Source organism: Capricornis sumatraensis, chromosome 12 (genome assembly GCF_032405125.1).
Source record: "Capricornis sumatraensis isolate serow.1 chromosome 12, serow.2, whole genome shotgun sequence".
NCBI classification, from domain to species: Eukaryota; Metazoa; Chordata; class Mammalia; order Artiodactyla; family Bovidae; genus Capricornis; species Capricornis sumatraensis.
The window spans coordinates 35,989,050-36,014,383 of NC_091080.1; the positions used below are offsets into that span (position 1 = coordinate 35,989,050).

The 25,334-nt window shown below is 34.8% G+C and overlaps 1 protein-coding gene across 4 annotated transcripts in view; it reads right to left on the reverse strand.

The window, feature by feature from the left end:
- Positions 1 to 25,334, reverse strand: part of NBEA (neurobeachin) — a 664,301-nt gene that overhangs the window by 416,512 nt on the left and 222,455 nt on the right. For 3 of the 4 annotated variants that reach the window (XM_068984682.1, XM_068984684.1, XM_068984683.1), the window contains 3 exons: positions 24,079 to 24,247; positions 22,505 to 22,600; positions 6,160 to 6,598 (listed from right to left, as the gene is read on the reverse strand). In XM_068984682.1, coding sequence (XP_068840783.1) covers positions 6,160 to 6,598; positions 22,505 to 22,600; positions 24,079 to 24,247 — 704 coding nt within the window. The remainder of the gene's footprint in view (positions 1 to 6,159; positions 6,599 to 22,504; positions 22,601 to 24,078; positions 24,248 to 25,334) is intronic. The other variant, XM_068984685.1, reaches the window with a different exon arrangement.

Genomic DNA, 25,334 nt, shown 5'->3' on the forward strand with positions numbered 1-25,334 from the left:
TGTTAGACCTCATAAAATCCTATGTGCAGTTTTAGACACCACATTTCAGGAATAACAACAAAACCATCATGTTTATAAAAGAATAGTTAGAATGACAGTAGATCTAGAACACAGGTTGTGTCAGTCAAGAAAGACAGAGTCTAGATAACTATAGTAAAAAGTCTTAAAGATCTTTAAAAAAATCTTAAATATAGCCATTAACTAGTTATGTGAATTTTGTAAAAAGGACACTATTTTATCTGCACAACTCAAGAACTGTCAAGTGTAAACTGAGATATTGAAGATAAGAAATGGCTTTTAAATAGTGACTTAATAAGACAAGTGGGTTTTATAATTGCTCATGGATTTTAATACAACTCCTTTCTTCTTTCCACTTGCTCCCTCTTTTCTGTAACACTTATTGAACAGCAAAAGGTTAAGGGAATACAACTACACTGCCAAGTCAGGGGATACATAAGACAAGTTAAGACAGAACCCATGCCTTAGAGATACTTGAAAAAAAAAATACAAGAGACAAATAAATCAACTGTTCAACATATTTCAGTAACCACTCTGATTAGAGTTAGGCACAGGAGCCTTCAGAAACATAAAGGATATTACTCAGCCGTTAAAAAGAATTCATTTGAATCAGTTCTGATGAGATGGATGAAACTGGAGCCGATTATACAGAGTGAAGTAAGCCAGAAAGAAAAACACCAATACAGTATACTAACACATATATATGGAATTTAGAAAGATGGCAATAACGACCCTGTATGCAAGACAGGAAAAAAGACACGGCTGTGTATAATGGACTTTTGGACTCAGAGAGAGAGGGAGAGGGCGGGATGATTTGGGAGAATGGCATTCTATCATGTATACTATCATGTAAGAATTGAATCGCCAGTCTATGTCTGACGCAGGATACAGCATGCTTGGGGCTGGTGCATGGGGATCACCCACAGAGATGTTATGGGGAGGGAGGTGGGAGGGGGTTTCATGTTTGGGAACACATGTAAGAATTAAAGATTTTAAAATTTAATAAAAAAAAAAAAAGAAACATAAAGGATGAACATTATCAGGGGAGAGTAAGCTGAATCAAAAAGGATCAGTGGGATTCAGCTAAGAAGAGAAAAGTTCAATAGCAAAAACTTCTTAAGGCAAAGATATCTGAAAAATCATAGAAGATTGAAGAACTGTAAATAGATCATTATAGCTGGTGAAAGGTGAGGACTTTCTATTTCAAACTAAGAAGTTCATCTTTTATTGAATAATAACAAGATATTATTTAGAAATCTTCATGTGATTTACATTTTTTTTGTAGTTTATTTATTTATATATATATATATATTTTTTTTTTAATTTTAAAATCTTTAATGATTTACATTTAAGAAAAACATTTCTAGCATAAATGTGGAAGGTCCATTTGGTAGGCCAACACCTGTAAAATAGTGAGGCCAGCTGGAAGATAACAGAAGGAACACACTTCAGAGATGCCAAGAGCCTAAAGTGAGGTAATAGCTTTGAAAAAAGGCCTGCCAAATCTTTTCTGGGGTTCAGGTCTTTTAACCAAGTTAATAGTCATCTACTACTTTTTGAAACTAATTATAAAGCTATCTCATTTATTTCAGGATTTTCTTACTTTATGGGACTTTCTGGAAACAATGTATTAGTTTCCATGTTGGGAAACTGAGTCCCAGAGAACCAAAGAGAATAGATAAGGGTTACACAACTAATTATAAAGAGATCCACTACTAAGAGCCATTTCTCCTAATTTCTATATTATTACTCTTTTTCTAACAAGTTTTACTGACATTAGACATTTATCTTGAAAGAAAAAAAATTTGAAAAAAAAAACTGTGTAGAAAAAATAATTATTTCTGATTTTAAGGTGATATTGCAATTTACTGAAGCTCATTAGAAATTGCAAGTCTATCATTTTAATGATTTATTAATTGCTACTTTGTAAAATATTTAGAATACCAATAGAAAAATAGGATATATGAAAAACAACTATTTCATTAATTCACCCTTTAAAGAGAGATGCCTTTTTCAACTCATTGAACTGTCTGTGGAAATGTCAGGACAGAAAAAGGCAACAATATTGGGAAAATTAGAATACAACCATGCTGGGTCAAAACTGCATCATCTGGCAGCTGGCCTTAACTACTATAACCAGGGCACTTGGAACATAATAAAAGGTGGGATTTCAGTAGCTCGGTAACCTTGAAACTTTGAATTGTAATGGTTGGCAGAGTATTAATCAATCTAGATTACATTTACCTGCTCATCCTTTAAGTGATATGATCAAAATACTTTCTTAACAAAACATTAGAAAACTATAAACACAGAAACTGAAGTGCTCAGTAATAATTATAAGGTTTTGTATTCTTACATAATTCTAAGCTTGAAGAAATCAGTGAAGAAGGATTCCATCATTTCTACAAATTTTTAAAAATTTATCCTAAACTATCATTCTGAGCACTAATATTTAAAGCACTGATGTTAAAAAAGAACTACAGGGAAAATACTTAGACAAAGCCTATACTTGAAGTTTAGTAATATGAAGGCTATCTATACTGCTTTTTAGTCAAATAGTATTTACAAAATACTTTTTTTCCTCAAGAGATTTTCTTTTTCAGAGAATGAAACACTGGAAAGCAAGTATACTAAATGTTTGAGGGGAAAAATACAAACTACTTCACTTGATCATATCAAACCCAGTAATTCAAACATAAGCAGGTCTTTAAAATCAAAAGGGATGAAGTATACACCATAAGATCATTGTCTGTTAGTCAGAGAAGCAACACAATTATAAGCTTTTGATGATAACCAAGATGAAAAACAATTTTTTGAAATATAATGACAGTTAAAATGTATGGAGACAAACATACTGTCCTCTTCCTTTTTTTTGGGTCTTTTGTCCAAACTAAGGGGGTGTCTCAAGAATCCCTGGGGAATTAAGACTGAGCTAAATCACAGATATATACACCAAATTCTCAGAAGATGAAAAGCATTTGGATATGGAGGATTAAATTTTAGTTTAAAAGATGTGGTAAAACGTAATGGATGGTTTTAGAGAAAACCACTCTCTCAATCTAAAAGTTACAGTTACTAATACATTAAAAAAAAAAAAAAAACCACAGCTCAGCTAGACTATTTTATAAACCATACATCTATACAGAAATCTGTCAGAAGAAATAGAACTGTTGAGGAACTTTGCAACTAGAAGTTCTATTATGAGATTATTAAACTGTTCTCTTAGAAAAAAAACCGTAAGTATTTACTTTTGCCTCATAGTAACAGAACAGTAGGAAAGTTCTTATAATTTCGTTATCACACTTCCTCTATACATACGGTGTTCCCTCTACAGAATAGTACTAGTGGATGTCTAGCAGTTTCAGTGCTTTACAGTCATAAATATAAATTTGTTAGGGTCACTCAGTGAAATCAAAGACATATACTTCAATCTGCACAGATTATGTCTGGAGAAAATAAAAGAAAAAGAATCAGTGCTTTCCATATATGCAGATGAGGATATTTATATGATGTTTCATAATACAACCTGATGGAAGATCTAATACCAAAGGAAAAAGGTTTATTTTAGTTAAGTCTAAACGTTTCTAAATTTTGATGTTACAATTTACCTAATAAAAATGATATTACAAACTTCAAAATACTGAAATTTGTCAAAATGTCATCCTAAGTGAAGAGAAACACTCCTTATGAAAAATGTAATTGAATGTATGACTCATATATGACATCAGTTGTTTTGGGAAGTTATTCCCAAACTTACAATCTAGAGAAAATATAAAGAATGCTTCGCTAGCATGTTTTCCAAAGAACCAATAAAATATTGGCTAAATCAAGGATAATCCTAGGTGATTTCCACTGAGATTGTATAATATTATTATGTATGATTTAGTTACAAAGAAATGAGCAACTGAGTTTATAGCTATTTTCAACCAAAGATAAAAATGAAAAATACATTATTGGTAGAGAAGACCCAAGATAATTCTGTGTTTGAAACTAAAAGCATTCAGGATTTTGCATCTAAAGTCTGTCTTCTTGGATCCTATTTTCAAGGAACTCAATCTGATGCTAAAAGACATGTCATAACTTGAATTTCAGATTTTAGTGCTTCAGAAATATGTTTATATACTTCATAATGTAATTATAGCTACCTTAAGACAGATAACACTTTAAGGCAAATGGTAGCAATATATCACAAATATAATTGAAAAATGCAGTTGTCCAGAAGCACTTGTGAGGATGATGTCTCTGAAAAGCTGCTCAAAGCTCCAGAGTTTGAAGTTAAATTTTTGATGTTGTCACTCTCAATCTATTGAATGGCTGACAGACAATCAAACCCGTCTGGCTGGCTGGCAGCTCATTTTGCTGGCAGGTGGCAAACAATTAGACACACCAATTTGTGCCTCCTGATGACATTAAAGCATGAAACTAAGTTGTATGCAGGGCCTAGTGATTTGTGTGAAAGCATTTCAAAAATAATACTCTTTGCCGTGGCAACTCATTTCAGACTGCCACCTCCCATTATGGCTTTGAGCAGTGAAGACGACAGACTTGAGTTACGTGCAGTGCAAGGCCGCTTCTGTTCAATCCGTCATCAGCGCCCCCTGAGACCTCAATCCCCTCCTTTCATCAGTATCACCTCATCATTTACATTTGATAGTACTTGAGCTACTGCATATATTAACTACACTGGAGACCCTTCTCCTAAAAAGAACTGGAATACGCTTTGTGCTCCACAATTTCATTTCTACTTATGCAATTTTGAATAATGATTGCACTCCCATTGCATTTTGCACAAATGCTACTAAGAACAAATGGAAAGTTCTATTTTTTGTACAGCAATATCCTCAAAAGTGTAATAAATTTTGAGTGGCTAAGAATACTGGCACTCAGGTGACAGCTTTGTTAAGTTTTAATGAAAAAAATTTTCCTAACAATAATCCAAATTAGGAAAGAAATATTTTACCTAATCTTTATTTCATTGGATTCTCTTATATAAATCACAATATTTCTCTTTTTCTATTGCTTATATGTTAACAAAATTTAGATACAGAACTTTAAATGGAACATAAAACTTACGATCCCAAATTAAACTATTATAACAGTTATTTACAGATAGATTTATACATATATACAATTAAAAATACTTATGTGTTATGCTTATATAAATTCATAAACACACATACACATATCTCTTAGGAATGCAAACTAAACATGAAATGGCATAGGGAATATCCAAGGAACTATATGAATAAACTTCCAAACTGTTAAAAAAAGAAATAATTTCGTATACCCCTGCTTTATTAGTTGTTAAAAAATGTCTGACACTTAAAACATTTTATCTTATATGACACATATTTGCAAACATTTTATCTCCTTTAACTACTGTAAGTTCACAGAAAACAAAACTGATTCTATCTTTTTATATCTGACATGATGACTAATGTCATTTATATTTCACAATAGATTTTCAAAAAGTATCTATAGGACAATGGTTAAAGTGTTTATAGGCAATTTTTAAATCCTATTTATGTATAAAAAATATAATGCACCCTAACTGAAAATGCCTTATTGCCACACCTCAACCCCTAAACTCAAAAAGTACTGGCTCTAACTTGGACAAAGCAGTTTGTCTATTTTAGAGAAAATAATATGGAATAGAAACTGCATTCTGACTGTATATTTATTTTGACATTACAGTTTAAGAAATATCTGATTTACTTAATTTTTTCTCTTTAAAACAAAAAACAATTACTTGTCAATTACCTCATATCTATGTATATAGCTATATACACATATGCACACATATTTATATATATGTATGTACATAATATAAACACACACATAAAGTGACTTCTCCAATGTACAGTAGTCACTTGACGATAGGTCATAATCAGAATCTGTGTTACCCTATATCCAACTCAATGTGTCATCCCCCATTTCATACTGAAGCCCCCTTTTTGAAACATATAATTAAAATGTCTGACTATGAGATCAGACAGTAGGTTGGCCTATCACTTTGATAGTCTTTGTGTAAGAATCTACAGTAATAAATGTTTTCAAGATCTGCCTAATATTTTTAAATTAAACAGACACTAATTTTTCCTTTGTACACAGAGCACTGTGAATAGTAAGTTCAGTACCTACCTGTCAAAGGAATGAAACTGCATAGGAAGAATAGCTTGCGCTTCTCTCTTCAATGCTGGGTCTGGGTATGGGATAGGCTCAGGGCCACATTCTGCAATTTCGACTGGGGCGGCCACAAGACTTTTCAGTATTTCCTTGACATTGATGCCTTTGGTTTGACTAATGCTAGATATGGATGGTGCAGACTTCAATATTTCACTGGGGTTCTCGGTCAGGCTTTCCTGTGACTTTTTCACTTCATTTGACAAAGTGGATAACAGTTCACTCATAGCATCAGGGCCTGTGCTAGTCTCTAATTCTGCCCCATTCAGGATGTTAGCCACTTGCTCCTCTCCAATTCCTGAATCGGTATGAGGAATGGAACTTTCTAGATGAATATCCTCACCAGGGGTTGGTGTTTCTTTTTCTTTTACAGTGTCCGGGAATGCAGCAGGTGTTTCTATAATGACAGAAATCAGTTTAAACAAAATGCTTCACAAATGAAAACCCACTGTTATTAATAAAATATACTCACAGAAGAGAAAAGAAAACCTGTAAGAAGCAAAAACTCTGCTAAATGAGTGTGCGTAACAACACAACTTGGTTAAAACCTATCACCTATATACACCTGTTATTTTATTCAGTAAGCATCAACAGAGCCCTGTTTCTTTTATAATCATCTGGCATGTCAAAAGTGATAACTTTTATAAACATGGGGAAATAGTTCCTACTATAATTTCTTATAACAGCTTATAAATAATTATATTAAGCTCCCTTTTATCCTTTGTCAGCTACCAATCATGCAAGATAAATTATACTCCTTTAATATTTTCCTTAAAATATGAAGCCATTTTTATATTTTTTTGGTATCTCAATAACCAGTAATGAAATAACTAATTGAAAATTTTAAACTAAAGGTATTTTTAAAAATTATGTGTAATACATAAAATTCTAAAGAGTTAGTTGCAAAAAGCATGTCAAATGATTAGTTCAAAAAGATAAATGCTTTAATAATAGAATAGTGAGCCTTGAGAATTTAACCTATATGTGCCTTTAAGAACAATTATTTTGGAATATTCATGATGATTCTCTATGAATAAACATAAATTTCAATATGTGGAAATTGAATCACAAATATATATGTATGAAAACATATATAGTATTACCAATTAAAATAGATTAAAAAAAACATCTTTTAAAATGTTAAATCCCTATCAAATCTCATTATACAAAGGCCACTATAATAAAATGACCAAATTCTAAATGATGACCTTGAAAAATTTATCTAATCTAGTATAATGGAGGAATTTCCTGGTGGTCTAGTGGCTAAGATTCTACACTCCCAATCCTGGGGACCTGGGAACAATACTTGGTCAGGGAACTATATAGATCCCACATCCTGCGAAAAAAAAAAAAAAGGATCCTGAGTGCCACAACTAAAGATCCTGCATGACACAACGACTAAAGAGACCTGGGGTGGCAATTGAGATCTAGCACCATCAAATAACAGCTTCCCAGGTGGCTCAGTGTTAAAGAATCTGCCTGCCTATGCAGGAGACATGGGCTCAATCCCAGGATCAGGAAGATCCCCTGGAGGAGGACTGGCAATCCACTCCAGTATTCTTGTCTGGAGAATCCAATGGACAGAGGAGCCTGGCGGGCTATATAGTCCATGGGGTCAGAGAGTTGGACACACCTGAGCATGCACACACAGTCAAATAAATGTTTTTTAAAAAGTATCATGGAAATAGTAATAGTATTTAACTTAATAAAGTCATGCTGAAGCAGAAAATAAGATACATATGTAGACTACTTGCAGTTCATGCATAAAATAGATATTTAGTAAATGGCAGCTATTTGTATTACTTTAATAACTAACAGTTATTCTTTATAAAACAAGAAGGGCAAACTAAACTATTTTGATGATCTCTTTGAAATTAACATTTGTAAGTTCTATAAAACTAACCTTAGGTGTTTTGCTGCTCTTATTTGTTTAGAATTTTATTGGACAAAGAACTTAAAAATATACATCTCTTACAAGTCCATGATATACTGTAATTTTCCTCATATTTATGAAATAGCTTTTAGTTTTGCTTGTTTGCTTAGGCAAGGGCTTTAATACAACTTTGTAGAATATGATAGTATTAAAACACTGGATGAACAACATGAAAGACAGGTTGTTCTTAGCTGTTCTCAAGGTTAAAACTTAACTGCATAAAGTATTTTTAAGAAGCCAGAAAATTTCAGTAGTATTTTGGCAAAGCAGTAGAGAAGGAAAAAGGTAAGAGGTAAACATAACAATTTCACATTTTAAAATAAAACCTTGAGACAGAAGATTAAGACAAAGTAGAAAAACTACATTAGGAATAAGAAGGACAATAAAGAATCAAGATGCTTCTGGAGTATCGAGCTGAAGAAAAAAAAAAAAATAGGGGTATCTCACTAACCAAAAAAGCACATGAAAAAGAAGCAAGTTGTTCAGGAAGATAATGAATTAAATTTTGAGTGAATTGAGTCTGTAGAATTTCTGGGACATTTATATCTGGAAGTCAAGAAAACTATAGCCACGTATTTGGGGATCATTCATCCAGAGGTGGTAACTGAAACTTTGAAAACTGTTGAAATTACCTAGGAATATAGAATGAGAAGGTGGTTAAGCCAGTTATTTCCACTCTTGCAGAAACTATTGAATTTACTAAATTTATGTTTAATCTATAGACTATACATTCATGTAGAGAAAACAGTTACAGTAAAAAAATCAGGATGGAATTAAATAGCAGTAGTGACATTCCTTGGAGAAGGAAATGGCAACCCACTCCAGTGTTCTTGCCTGGAGAGTCCCAGGGACGGGGGAGCCTGGTTGGCTGCCGTCTATGGGGTCGCACAGAGTCGGACACGACTGAAGCGACTTAGCAGCAGTGGCAGCAGTGACATTCCTATACTAGTAAAACAGAGAATGTAAACACAGAAACAACACAGAACTCTAACAACAAAATATCACAGTGGAACAGCTACTAGCCTGGGCTAAATTTTCTTACAGAGTTCAGCTGCTACAAGGCATTCAGTCAAGGATAGAACTTAGTCTAAATTTAGCTCATTTATAGCTTTGGTCTACAGGTTTGGTTTTACCCTAAACATGTTTCAGAATCTTATGATATGTTTCACATTAAGAGCTAGACAAAAAAGTAAACTTTTCAACTCAGACTAAAATATAAGCATTCTGTTAGCATATATAAAATATCTAAGAACATAAAATCTTTGATTTGAGTTCATAAAGTATCATATAAAAAGATTTTTTCTGCTATCTATAGAGCTTTTTGCTTTTCTGTTCAACAGACTCTCTCACCAGACAATTAAAATTAATAACTCAGTAGCTTGATACATAGACCTTCAATGTAAATCTAGACTTCCTGATTATAAAACAATTAAAAGTTCATTAAATTTGAATATTAAAATATTTTCAGATGATGCATCAAAATATTATTGTTGTCCAGTCACTCAGTCATGTCCAACTCTTTGCTACCCCATGGAATGCAGCACACCTCCCTGTCCATCACCAACTTCTGGAGTTTACCCAGACCATTGAGTTGGTGATGCCATCCAACCATCTCATCCTCTGTCGTTCCCTTCTCCTCCTGCCTTCAATCTTTCCCAGCATCAGGGTCTTTTTAAATGAGTCAGTTCTTGGCATCAGATGGCCAAAGTATTGGAGTTTCAGCTTCAACATCAGTCCTTCCGATGAATATTCAGGATTGATTTCCTTTAGGATGGACTGGTTGGATTTCCTTGCAGTCCAAGGGACTCTCAAGAGTCTTCTCCAACACCACAGTTCAAAAGCATCAATTCTTTGGCGTTCAGCTTTCTTTATAGTCCAACTCTAACAACCATACATGACTACTGGAAAAACCATAGCCTTGACTAGATGGACCTTTGTTGGCAAAGTAATTTCTCTGCTTTTTAATGTGCTGTATAAGTTGGTTAAAGCTTTTCTTTCAAGGAGCGAGCAGTCTTTTAATTTCATGGCTGCCGTCACCATATACAGTGACATTGGAGCCCAAGAAAAGAAAGTTTCTCACTGTTTCCATTGTTTCCCTACCTATTTGCCATGAAGAAATGGGACCAGATTCCGTGATCTTAGTTTTTTGAATGTTGAATTTTAAGCCAGGTTTTTCACTCTCCTCTTTCACTTTCATCAAGAACTTTAGTTCCTTTTCACTTTCTGCCATAAGAGTTGTGTCATCTGCATATCTGAGGTTATTGGCATCCCTCCCGCCAATCTTGATTCCACCTTGTGCTTCATCCAGCCTGGCATCTGGCATGATGTACTCTGCATATAAGTTAAATAAGTGGGGGTGACAGTATACAGCCTTGACGGACTCCTTCCCCAATTTGGGACCAGTCCACTGTTCCATGTCCAGTTCTAACTGTTGCTTCTTGACCTGCATGCAGATTTCTCAGGAGGTAAGTAAGGTGGTCTTGCATTCTCATCTCTTTAAGAATTGTCTATAGTTTGTTGTGATCCTACAGTCAAAGGCTTTAGCATAGTCAATGAAGCAGAAATAGATGCTTCTCTGATATTCTCTTGCTTTTTCTATTATCCAACAGATGCTGGGGATTTGATATCTGGTTTCTCTGCCTTTTCTAAATCCAGCTTGAACATCTGGAAGTTCTAGGGTCATGTACTATTGAAGCCTAGCTTGGAGAATTTTGAGCATTACTTTGTCAGCATGTGAAATGAGTGCAATTGTGCAGTACTTGAACATTTCTTGGCACTGCCCTTCTTTGGGACTGGAATGAAATTGACATTTTGCAGTCCTGTGGTCACTGCTGAGTTTTCCAAATTTGCTGGCATATTGAGTGCAGCACTTTCACAGCATCATCTTTAAGGATTTGATATAGCTCAACTGGAGTTCCATCACCTGTACTAGTGTTGTTCGTAGTTATGCTTCCTACGGCCCACTTGACTTTGAATTCCAGGATGTCTGGTTCTAGGTGAGTGATCACACCATCGTGGTTATCTGGACCAAGACTTTTTTGTACAGTTCTTCTGTGTACTCTTGCCACCTCTTCTTAATATCTTCTGCTTCTGTTAGGTCCATACCATATCAAAATATTTACACAATGATAAAAATCTTAATTTTATTTTTACTGTAAATGATAAAAGAATTATTTCAAAAAGATGCAGTAATTTAGATATTTCATAAGAATTCTATTCAAATACATAAGTTTTGTAAAGCATACTTTGTGATGATATTCATGTAGAAATGAAAATAAACTAGTGAAAACTTTTATAATAATAACTGCAAATAGAAAACAGGTCAGGCATGCATGCTAAGTCACTTCAATCGTGTCTGACTCTTTGTGACCTCATGGACTAAAGCCAGCCAGGCCCTTCTGTCCATGGGATTCTGGAGTGGGCTGCATTCCCTTCTCAGGGGATCTTCCTGATTCAGGGACTGAACCCATGTTTCTCTACTCTCCTGCATTAACAAGCTGGTTCTTTATCACTAGTGCCACCCACAGGTCAGTATTCAGAAAACCTACCTTAATTTCTCGTTATTCATTAACCTTTTACAGAACATGCTCTCAGAAGATAGCATAAACTTCAGCTTAAAATCCACGTTTCCAAAATGATTCTTTCCACACTATGGTACGTTGAGAATTTAACCCAAGTGATTTCAATAGAAGCCACGCTTGAGCAGCACACAAAGTATAAATGATTGCACCTGTGCAAGTTGTATTACTGACAGGAGACTTGTAATTTTTCAGTAGTTCTCAACAATTTCTATAGCAATAGGCCATGTCAGTACACAAAGGAGAAACATTCCCAGCCTAAGTGATCTTAACCTTGTCAGAAAAAAGCAGTTACGTGCCAGATACTTCCTTTTCTTACTGTCTTTCATTGATTTCCACTGAACCTAGTGAGTTCATCTAATGCATTTTGGAAAATACGGGGTTAAGTGCAGCAAAATGACATACTTTCTACATGGTGACCTCATTTGTCACATTCCTTCCTCCAAAAAAATTTCTTGTTTTACAGTGATTTATGAAGTGTTTCAATGTTTCTTACTTTTTCAGTTACTCAAGTTGCTATTTTCCAAACAACCTTAAAAGTAATAACATGAAACGAACATACAGCTTCTTGCTAGTACAGCACTAAAAATTACATTAATTATTTGCTTTTCATATAGCAATATAAAGTAAACTATTTACATTCGAGTAATTTAAAATGAACTAAAAATCTGTATGTAACTAACTTGGATCTTTTACTATATTAAATGCAAATTAGGTAAACTGCTTCCATTGTGTAATTGTAAGGGATATGATCTAGGTCATACATAAACAGCCCAGTTGGTTTTCCCTACTTTCTTCAATTTAAGTCTGAATTTGGCAATAAGGAGTTCATGATCTGAGCCACAGTCAGCTCCTGGTCTTGTTTTTGCTGACTGTATAGAGCTGCTCCATCTTTGGCTCCAAAGAATATAATCAATCTGATTTTGGTATTGACCACCTGGTGATGTCCATGTGTAGAGTCTTCTCTTGTGTTGTTGGATGAGGGTGTTTGCTATGACCAGTGTATTCTCTTGACAAAACTGTTACCCTTGCCCTACTTCATTTTGTACTCCAAGGACAAATTTGCCTGTCACTCCAGGTATCTCTTGACTTTCTACTTTTGCATTCCAGTCCCCTATAATGAAAAGGACATCTTTTTTGGTTGTTAGTTCTAGAAAGTCTTTTGGGTCTTCATAGAACTGTTCAACTTCAGCTTCTTTCAGCATGACTGGTTGGGGCACAGACTTGGACTAGTGTGATACTGAATGGTTTGCCTTGGAAACAGAGACCATTCTGCTGTTTTCGAGCTTGCACCCAAGAACTGCATGTCGGACTCTTCTGTTGTCTGCGAGGGCTACTCCATTGTTTCTAAGGGATTCTTGTCCACAGTAGTAGATAAAATAGTCACCTGAGTTAAATTCGCCCATTCCAGTCTATTGTAGTTCACTGATTCCTTTACTTCCATCACCAGTCACATCCACAACTGGGCGTTGTTTTTGCTTTGTCTCTGTCTCTTCATTCTTTCTGAAGTTATTTCTCCACTCTTATCCAGGAGCATATTGGGCACCTACCGAGCTGGGGAGCTCATCTTTCAGTGTCATATCTTTTTGCCATTCATATGGTTCATGGGATTCTCAAGACAAGAATACTGAAGTGGTTTGTCATTCCCTTCTTTAGTGGACCACATTTTGTTAGAACTCTCCTCCATGATGCATCTGTCTTGAGAGTGGCTGTACAGGGCATGGTTCATAATTTCATCGAGCTAGACAAGGCTGTGGTCCATGTGAACAGTTTGATTAATTTTCTGTGATTGTGGTTTTCAATCTGTCTGTCCTCTGAGGGATAAGGATAAGAGGCTTAAGAAGTTTCCTGATGGGAGAGACTGACTGTGGGGGAAACTGGGTCTTGTTCTGATGGGCGGGGCCATGCTCAGTAAATCTTTTATTCAATTTTCTGTTGATGGGCTGGACTATGTTCCCTCCCTGTTGTCTGACCTGAGACCAAACTATGGTGGAGGTAATGAAGATAATGACAACCTCCTTCAAAAGGTCCCATGCACAGACTGCCACCCTCAGTGCCCCCGACCCTGAAGCACCTACCGCCAACCCATGCCTCCACAAGGGACTCCTGGACACTCACAGGCAAGTCTGGATCAGTCTCTTGTGGGGTCACTGCTCCTAAAACAAATCCCTTACAAATTATACAGTAGAAATGACAAATAGATTCAAGGGATTAGATCTGATAGACAGAGTACCTGAAGAACTATGGAAGGAGGTTCATGACATTGTACAGGAGGCAGGGATCAAGACCATCCCCAAAGGAAAAAAATGCAAAAAGGCAAAATGGTTGTCTGAGGAGGCCTTACAAACAGCTGAGAAAATAAGAGACTCTAAATGCAAAGGGGAAAAGGAAAGATACACCAATTTAAATGCAGAGTTCCAAAGAACAGCAAGGAGAGATAAGAAAGCCTTCCTCAGCGATCAATGCAAAGAAACAGAGGAAAACAATAGAATGGGAAGACTAGAGATCTCTTCAAGAAAATGAGAGCCACCAAGGGAACATTTCATGCAAAGATGGACACAATAAAGGACAGAAACGGTATGGACCTAACAGAAGCAGAAGATATTAAGAAAAGGTGGTGAGAATACACAGAAGAACTCAACAAAAAAGATCTTCATGATCCAGATAATCATGATCGTGTGATCATTCACCTAGAGCCAGACATCCTGGAATGCAAAGTCAAGTCGGCCTTAGGAAGCATAACTACGAACAACACTAGCCCAGGTGAGGGAATTCCAGTTGAGCTATATCAAATCCTTAAAGATGATGCTGTGAAAGTGTTGCACTCAATATGCCAGCAAATTTGGAAAAATCAGCAGGGGCCACAGAACTGAAAAAGGTCAATTTTCATTCCATTTACAAAGAAAGGCAATGCCAAAGAATGTTCAAACTACCGAACAACTGAACTCATCTCACACACCAGCAAAGTAATGCTCAAAATTCTCTAAGCCAGGCTCCAACAATATATGAACGGTGAACTTCCAGATGTTCAAGCTGGATTTAGAAAAGGCAGAGCAACCTGAGATCAAATTGCCAACATCTGTTGGATCATTGCAAAGCAAGAGAGTTCCAAAAAAACATCTACTTCTGGTTTATTGACTATGCCAAGCCTTTGACTGTGTGGACCACAACAAACTATGGAAAATTTTTCAAGAGATGGGAATACCCAACCACCTGACTTGCCTCCTGAGAAATCTGTATGCAGGTCAAGCAGCAACAGTTAGAACAGGATGTGGAACAAAAGACTGGTTGCAAATCAGGAAAGAAGTATGTCAAAGCTGTACATTGTCACCCTGCTCATTTAACTTATATGCAGAGTACATCAAGTGAAATTCCGGCCTGATAAAGCACAAGCTGGAATCAAGATTGCCGGGAGAAATTCATTAACTTCAGATACACAGATGACACCACCCTTATGACAGAAAGTGAAGAAGAACTAAAGAGCCTCTTGGTGAAAGTGAAAGAGAGTGAAAAAATTGGCTTAAAACTCAACATTTTGAAAACTATTATCATGACATCTGGTCCCATCAAATCTTGGAAAATAGATGGGAAACAATGGAAACAGTAAGAGACTTTTTTTTTGGGGGGGGGGGCTCCAAAATCACTGCAGATGGTGACTGCAGCCATGAAATTAGAAGACACTTGTTCCTTGGAAGAAAAGCCATGACAAATCTGAACAGCATATTAAAAAGCAGAGACATTACTCTGTCAGCAAAGGTCTGACTAGTCAAAGCTATGGTTTTTCCAGTAGTCATATATGGATGTGAAAGTTTGACTATAAAGAAGGCTGAGCACCAAAGAACTGATGCTTTTGAACTACAGTGTTGGAGAAAACTTGAGAGTCCCTTAGACTGCAAGGGGATCCAACCAGTCTATCCTAAAGGAAATCAGTCATGAATATTCATTGGAAGGACTGATGCTGAAACTCCAATACTTTGGCCACCTGATGCAAAGAACTGACTCACTGGAAAAGACCCTGATGCTGGGAAAGACTGAAGGCAGGAGAAGGGGATGTAAAGGATGAGATGGTCGGATGGCATCATCGACTCAATGGACATGAGTTTGTGTAAACTCCAGGAGTTGGTGATGGACAGGGAAGCCTGGCGTACTGCATTTCATGGGGTCGCAAAGAGTGGGACACGACTGAGCTGAACTGAACTGAGGTAAACTGCATAAAAATTAACCAGAATGCTAAAGAGAAAAGAAAGTACAGAGCCCAACCACTCTAAGAGCTATTCTCTTTTAATCTTCAGTTTCCCTAGCTTTGGCCCCTTTATATGCAGATCAGTATCTCCCAAACAGCCAGGTGTTCTCTTTGAGAACATTACATACCTTAATGTGCCACGTCCAATCTGTTACCATATCCTGTCAAATTTTACTACCAAAATATGTGTTATTTACCTTCCTATTTAATCTCTACTGCCACCACCCTAATTCTAAGCCACAGCATTTCTTAGCTAGAAAGCAACAGCCTCCAATTGGTTTTGTCAGTTTCCTTCCCTGCTCTTCTAATCTATTCCCTCACTGTATTCAGAGTACTTTGTAAAACTATATGATACTTGTAGTAGGCAGAACAATGCACCCTCGCTTCCAATGATATCCACATTCTACTCTCCACAACCTGTGAATATTACCTTACATTCAATGTGAGGGCTTTGAAGAGACCATCCTGGATTACCCAGGTCGACTCAATCAAACCACAAAGCAGAAAGTCTTTCCTGGCTGTGCTCAGATGAAGATATGCCTCCAGAACAGTCTGAAAGATGCCCTGTTCTTGGTTTGAAAGATGCCCTGTTCTTGGTTTCAAAGATGCAGGGAGAAGGAAGAAGGCCATAAACCAAAGAATATGAGTAGCCTTGGGAAGCTGGAAAAGACAAAGAAAATGGATCTCCTTGAGAGCCTCCAGAAAGGAATGTAGTCTTGAGGACATCGTGATTTTAGTCCAGTTAGAAGTCCATGTTAGACTTCTTATATACAGTAATGTAAAATAATAAATTTGTGTTGTTTCAGGTCAGTCTGTGGTAATATGTTATGGCAGCAATGGAAAACGAGTGCAACAATCCTCTGCTTAGTTTAAAAACCACAATTTAGTGTAAAAACCACAATCTTGCAAGCCCTACATGTTTTAGTTCTTGCCTATCTATATAAATTCATGGAATGCTTCTCTTTCCATTCATTCTTATGTTCCATTCACATGTATTCCCAAAATATGCCAAGGAATTTCTCAGAAAACGCAGCCACATATTCATCCTTCGTTTTAAAGCTTAATATTACTTCCAGGAGGCTTTTTTCAAACCTTAAATTCAGTCAGTTCAATTGCTCAGTCGTGTTCGACTCTTTGTGACCCTATGGACTGCAGCACGCCAGGCTTCCCTGTCCATCACCAACTCCCGGAGCTTGCTCAAACTCATGTCCATTGAGTCAGTGATGCCATCCAACCATCTCATCCTCTGTCACCCTCTTCTCCTCCCGCCTTCAATCTTTCCCAGCATCAGGGTCTTTTCCACTGAATCAGTTCTTCATATCATGTGGCCAGAGGATTGGAGCTTCAGCTTCATCATCAGTCTTTCCAATGAATATTCAGGATTGATTTCCTTCAGGATGGACTGGTTGCATCTCCTTGCAGTCCAAGGGATTCTCAACAGTCTTCTCTTACACCACAGTTCAAAAGCATCGATTCTTAAGCGCTCAGCTTTCTTTATCGTCCAACTCTCAAATCCATACATGACTACTGAAAAAACCATAGCTTTGACTAAATGGACCCCTGTTAGCAAAGTAATGTCTCTGCTTTTTAATATGCTGTCTAGGTTGGTCATAGCTTTTCTTCAAAGTAGCAAGCATCTTTTAATTCATGGCTGCAGTCACCATCTGCAGTGATTTTGGAATCAAAATATAGGCAGCCTCTAAAAGCTAGGAAAGAGAAGGAAACAGATTCTCCCTTAAAGCATTCCAAAGGAATACCATCCTGAAAACACCTTGGTTTTAGTTCAGTAAGAACCAGTTATTAATGAGGTTATTAATGTTTTTCTTGGCAATCTTGATTCCAGCTTGCGCTTCATCCAGCCCAGCATGTCTTATGATGTATACTCTGCATGTAACAGCCTTGATGTATTCTTCCTGATTTGGAACCAGTCTGTTGTTCCATGTTCAGTTCTAACTGTTGCTTCTTGACCTGCATACAGATTTCTCAGGAGGCAGGTAAGATGGCTTGGTATTCCCATCTCTTGAAGAATTTTCCACAGTTTGTTGTAATCCACACAAAGGCTAAAGTCAAAGGCTTTAGCATAGTCGATGAAGCAGAAGTAGACGTTTCCTCAGAACTCTCTTGCTTTTTCTATGATCCAGTGGATGTTGGCAATTTGATCTCTAGTTCCTCTGCTTTTTCTAAGTCCAGCTTGAACATCTGGAAGATTTCAGTTCAGGTACTGTTGAAGCCTCACTTGGAGAATTTTGAGCATTACTTTGCTAGCGTGTGAGATGCATGCAGATGTGCAGTAGATTGAACATTCTTTGGCATTTCCCTTCTTTGGGATTGGAATGAAAAATGACCTTTTCCAGTGTTGTGGCAACTGCTGAGTTTTCCAAATTGGCTGGCATATTGCGTGTAGCACTTTCACAGCATCATCTTTTAGATTTGAAATAGCTCAGCTGGAATTCCATCACCTCCATTAGCTCTGTTTGTAGTGATGCTTCCTAAGGCACACTTGATTTTGCACTCCAGGATATCTGGCTCTAGGTGAGTGATCACACCATCATGGTTGTCTGGGACATTAAGACCTTTTTTTTTGTATAGTTCTTCTGTGTATTCTTGCCACCTCTTTTTAATATTTCTGCTTCTGTTAGGTCCATAGTGTTTCTGTCCTTTATTGTGCACATTTTTACATGAAATGTTCCCTTGATATCTCTAATTATCTTGAAGAGATCTCTAGTCTTTCCCATTCTATTGTTTTCCTCTATTTCTAAACTAAATTAGGTTTCTTCTTTTGTATGGTCTCATGAAAGAGTTAGTCACTCAGTCGTGTATGACTCTTTGTGGCCCCATGGACTGTAGAAGTTCAGGCTCCTATATCCATGGAATTCCTCAGGCAAGAATACTGGAGTGGGTAGCCATTACCTTCTCAAGAGGATCTTCCCAACCCAGGGATTGAACCCAGGTCTCCTGCACTGCAGGCAGATTTTTTAACATCTGATGTACCAAGGCTCATAATACTGTGAGATTTTATTTTTTAGAATAAAACATAGCTTGCAATTATATTATTTAATTGTGTGGTTTCTAAAAGTCTATTTCTTTCACTAGAATTGTACCTTCATAAAGATAAAAACTTAGTGCCCACTATTATATATCTGCAATACCTAGTATGTAACAGGAAACAATTTATTTATTCAGCAAATATATACTGAATAAATCTTAAAGTAAACTGAAAGAAAGATTAAATTAGAAAACGAAAGAAAAAAAGAGGTGGCAGGCTTTTGTTGGCTTCCTTTACTAATACCGAAAGCAGACATTTATTTTAAAGAGTAGAAGTTTTAGAAAAATATTTGCTAGGAGTAACTGAAAATTATATGATTTGCACCTCTAAGTAATATAAAATATACAGTGTATCTGACATCAACATGTAATTAGAACTTGAATGTAACTATTTATTTAAAAATATGAGTTTTATTTCAAGGCATTAATTAAATAAAACTTGAGTGGTAAAACTATTTGTATATAAACTGTTGGTATATCCTTCATTGTTTCCTTTGTATACAATTCTAAGAGTAAAATTAGTAGGTTAAGGATTGTGAATATTTTTATGCTATATAAAATGCACAGATTTGCATTCTTACCCTTCAAAATTTTACCCAATTTGAAAATTATGGTATAGTTTTGCTTCAACATAAAGGTATTGATTATTAGTAGACTTTTTACTTTTTTTGAATCTTTTATTTTATATAGGAGTATAGCTGATTAACAATGCTATAATCTTCCTTATTTGCACTTACATTGCCTTTCTGTTAACTGTTCAGTTTTCTTTTTTATATTTTTTCATCACTATGATACATTCTTTTAATTGATCTGCAAGAGCTCTTTATTTACTAAGGCTTTTATTTATTAACTTTTATCAATAAGTATAAATTTTTTCCTGTTTGCATTTTTTCTTTTAATTTTGTTAATAATTTTAATTTTGTTTAGAGATACAGAGAGAGAAAACTTTTCAGCCATATTTTTACACCTTCATATTTTGACATTATGATTTAAAACATATTTTCTTATTTAAAATATTAATTTTAATTTTCTTGAATGATGTTCAGTTTCCTTTTTAGCTTTAAATTTTAATACATGCAGAATTCATTTAACATGATACACGAAATAAGGATATAAATTAAATTTTTTTCAATTAGCTACCTCATTTGCTAATCTTACCACTTGCCAAATACTTCTCCTTAAATTTGGTTAGAAAAGTTATACTTATCATATATGAGATATTCATACAAATTCCAGCCTGTTTATCAATGGTTTTATGCCATACGTCTATTCTTATACACGATACCCTAATTATTAAAAAGAATTATTTAGCACAATACCATAATTATTAATTATTTAGCACAATAACCTAATTATTAAAAATACTTCTTTTCCCTGACAATAAATTGTTAGAGGAAAAGTATACAATGTATTTATGTTTAAGGTCACTTAAATATTAATGTTGTTTCAAACCTAATGTGAAATAATTACCATAAAACTTCAATCACAACTAGGACATGTCATCAATAAAAATTTATTTTCTGTTTTTAGTGTTTATTAATTAAATACATTTTATGTCTACCATCAGTATTCAACTTAAAAAAAAGTGTTTAGCATTCTCACTGGCTTACTCATTTACTTAAATATTTACTGTATTAACTTCCAAGTGTCATGCTAGGATTAGGGATTACTTTCTTCAAGCACACATCCTAATAGACAATTAAATAAATAAACTGTTTAAATTCAAGAAAGGAAATAAAGAGGATGCTATGATAGAAAATAAGGTTACTGTGGGTGGAAGCTACTTCGCTATGGTAGCAGGGAAAGCTTCTGTGAGGAAGCGATGACCTTTAACCAGACACCTGAAGAATGAGTACTCTCCAGTCATATGAAATATAGGGAAGAGAGCCAAAACTTAGAACAACAAACAAAGATCACGAGACAGGAAAGTGCTTGGCATAATTAAAGAACTAAGTTAGTTTGATGGTGGCATAGTGAGCGAATGCAAGAACCACATGACATGAAGTTAGGAAGATTGTGATATTTTATTCTAAATGTTATGAGAAATGTTTTTTGTTAAAAAGAGACATAACCTCATTTATATTTTAAAATGAACTTCAGCAAAACTATAAAAAAAAAGAACAAAGATTAACAAGACAAGAGGTGAGAAAATCACTTAAGAGATGATTGCAGTAATCCAGGAAAGTCAGAACCAGAGTACTCTTGCCACAATTAAGATATTTTAACTTTGTTCACAAAACTATAGGAATTTATTAGAAATTTTTAGAAAGAAAAATTATTATATTGGCTCTATTAGAAAATATATATTATATTAATATAATATATTAAATATAAATATTTCATTACATTATTATTTTATATACTAGTGTTACTTAAAATTTTGTCATCAGTAACAGACTAGAGACAAGTCCAATGAAGAAGCTATACAATACTCAAAGAAGGGTTAAGGCTTTGAACTGAAGAACTATCAAAGATGAAGAAGAGAGAGGCCAAAGAGCTAGTTCAAAATTTTCTAAAGGGCTTAACTGTGAGGAAAAAAAAGGGAGTGAAATGTGAAAGAGCTGAAGAATAGTCCAGATTAGTCTTTTCAAAACAGAAAATAGAGCACAATAGCTTGTATTATTTGACTCCATAGACATAAATTTAAATTTCAATAAATAGAATCAGAATGAAGGTAACTTTGGGAAAAAATACAAAAATTATCCATGTTGTTCACTGAGAGTGTGTGCACAGGTGATCAATCTAGACAAAAGTCATTATACTTGTAATTTTTTCATTATACATAATAAATAAACAAAAAGTTTTAAGCAAAGAGGGATTCCCCCAAAGAAATGTCTCTATAAACATTTTGAACAAATATTGGGAATATAAGTACTTAAAGTTTATAGTGTGATGAACTTTTGCTTATGAGCTTATCTAAGAAGAAATGGCAATATTAGCACTCATGGGAATAACATATAGCTTGTCTGTTTTTGTTTTGTTTTAATAACATGCAGAACGGAGAAAGCTGTTTTACAGAGGTATGTTGACAGAATGAGAATTCCGAGAGCTCAGAACATGTATCTGTTTTACAACTTTTATCCAAAATAATTATAGATCACTATGATCCTTTTGAGGCTTGTTTAAAATCTTTTTACTTGTCATTCTACAGTAGCCTTCATTTTAGAGCTAATTCGGTCCCACTAACAAGGCAGGACTTTACTGTGATCACTTCTGCATGCCACCACCATGCATCTTATTATCCATATAACTAGGCAGCCTTAATTTGAAGATGATACTTAAAGAAATACAAGGGAATACAAATATAAAAACTATATTTTGCTCTCAATATAGAGAGCCAGGTACAAATATTTAGCCAGGTACAAATACAACGTATTATATCTCCATGAAACCTGAGCTGTATGCTGAGGTGTTTATAAACAACTACATTAATGAATGTTACTGTATAACAATTGATGGAATTTAAGAATATCCAAACAGGTCAGGAGATGAGGTCAATATTACCTTTGTAAAATGAGTGGGCAAAGCTCTGCTCAGGAATTAACTTGGCAAGGAATCCATGGTTCAAACTTGGATGAGGGATAGATGGTATGACCACAACTGTGGAGAAAATCATGGAATCAAATTTGAGCCAGCATGTAACAACCTGCAACATGGTCCACTGAAGATCCAAGACAATTCTATATCACTGCAACATGCAAACAGTACTAGCAATAAAGACTGTGTTTCTGGAGGAAGGAAAGAAGTTATGTATTAAGGGAAAGGAAATAACACACTTGTTAAGTAGAGTCGTTTTAGCAACAAACACAGAGACATACAAACACACAAGAAAATCAGAACTGGAAGGTTTCACTAAAATATTGCTTGCTTTATACATACATGACTGAATGCGTTAAAAATGCAGAGACAGTTGATTAACATATAGAGTCTCTGTGTTTTAAATGGTTGAAACACAGAAACTGGAATGTTAGGATAACATTTAATTTGTCGAGTAAAAAGTTAAAAGTAAGATTTTACTATAAAGAAATACCACGTTTAAAAAAAAAAAAGAAATACCACGTTTACGTACTCAAAATAAATATAGCATGCAACAATAAAGAATTAAGGTTAAACATAATCTGTATTTCCAAACAGAAACAAAAAGTAAATGAGATATGATATGACTATGGAAAACAGAATGCAGAGATTTGACCACTAATTTCTACTCGTTTTTTAAAATATTCAATTAATGTATATATCATATGCATTTATTTAGGAAGGACAATTTCCATTACAAACTAATCTAGTGGTACATGAAATAATCACTGGGCTGCTAAGGCAACACTGCAAACAATAGAGAAACAACCTTGAGGTAAACACCTGGCAGAAAATGCTATAGACAAAAGGGATCCTGTGATATTAAAATATTAGTTGCCAAAAAATATATTCATCATTTCTAAGAAGAGTAAACAAAGCTGATAATACATGAACTCCTACAACATAAGCATGTTCTATAGATGAGAAAGACAACATGACCAAAAACGGTTCACTGCTGTCTAGAAATTTCTGACTTTAGTTGATGCAACTTTGGTATAACATTCAGAATGTATGTTTGCTTATTATAAATCTCTGGCTGAATACTTAAAGATACTGAAATAACTACACATATGGAAAGAAAGAAAGGCAGACAGAAAGAAAGAAAGAAAGAAAGATGCTACTGAACTTGGCTACAAAGATTTATAGTTTGGCTTACTGTTGGTTTTGAACTACTCTATAAGGACCTCCTACTATCATATGTTTATAAAAGTTAAAAATAATACATTTAAAATATATGGGTTTTTTGTATATCAAGTAGTGGTATAAATGTTTTATGATAATAAACAGAAAAACTAAACCCAAAACCCTGATAAAATGAGAATATAGCAAATATTCTACATTTCTGTGTAATTAAACAAGATTAAATTGGCATTTATATACTGCCTACTTATTAATATTTGAGATGATTATGAATAGAACCAGTTTAAATCTAGATGTAAAAATTAAATAAAAAGGAGATAAATGATGATGAAAATTCAAATAATTAGACAAATATTAAGTACCTGTACTTGTTGGTGAATTTATTTCTTGTCTGATGTTTCTACCTGGTTGGCTTCCAGTTCTTGCAGTCTCTCGCTGGGGTTCTAAAATGTCACGATACTTGGAAACCATCAGAACCGAAATGAAGTAAACAACAGCTAGAGCTAAGAATTGTGCCTGCTTGCTATCATCCTGCATAAAATGAAAAGGTAGTTTTGACACTCAAAAAATTTTAAGTATAAGTTCTCAGAGTATAAGAAACTATTCCTGTTTTATTTTCTTTATGGAGGAAAACATACGACATTTAACTTTTGCTAAAACTTGCTAACCATATACTGTTAGTATTACCTAAGTATATATTAAAAAAAAAAAAAAACTCCAGAAAAATATCATCTGATTTACAGGTTGAAATATAATTTAAAAAAATGAGAATGTTAAAATTTTGTTGAATATACCACAAAGTTTATTATTTGTCCTCTTCACTAGTATCTATTACTTCTATAACATCAGAGAATGCATATTTATAAGATATGCAGATAGGACAAGCTTGAAAAGAATAATTTAATGTCTGGCTAAAAAAGTCAAGAGTTGCAAATACTATAGCTGAAAAATAATAACAGAATAAAGTTACTATTGGACTATACATACGATTCTAACATATCACTACCTGAGCAGGAAATATGAGTAAAATAAGGGAGATATAAAAATCAGGGAGCATAAAGCATGGAGTTTATACAAGTTCAATATGGCAGCTTCAGAAAAAGCTAATGCAATGTTTGACACATGAACAGGTAAAAATAAATAACAGCCCCACTATTCTGTACTGGAAAAATAACCTCATTTTTCCAGTGCAGAATTGGGAGCCAATATTTGAGGCTCTGAATTTCAAAAGCTCAATGAAAAAATGAAGTTATTCCAGAGGATAGCAGTGAAATGGTAAAAGATCTGAAAAAGACTGACCATGTTAGGATAAAGAGATAATAGTTATTTATTTATTTCTTTGAAGCAGGACTGCATATAACTTGAAAGCTCTATCGAAAAAGCCTAGGTATTTATCCTATAGGGATAAAAATGTTAAATGACCTCTAGAACTATTTTCAGATTAGACTATATTTAAGGAATCATAAATATATGGTTATTAAGCCTTTTTTCTAAGTTAGGTAAAAGTGATGCTTCATACCAAAACTGCAAGTAATTACCATGGCCCATAGATAAAACAGAAATAAGGAAAACAAACATGCATTAAAGTCTATTAACTCCATAAACAGTCACTTTACAT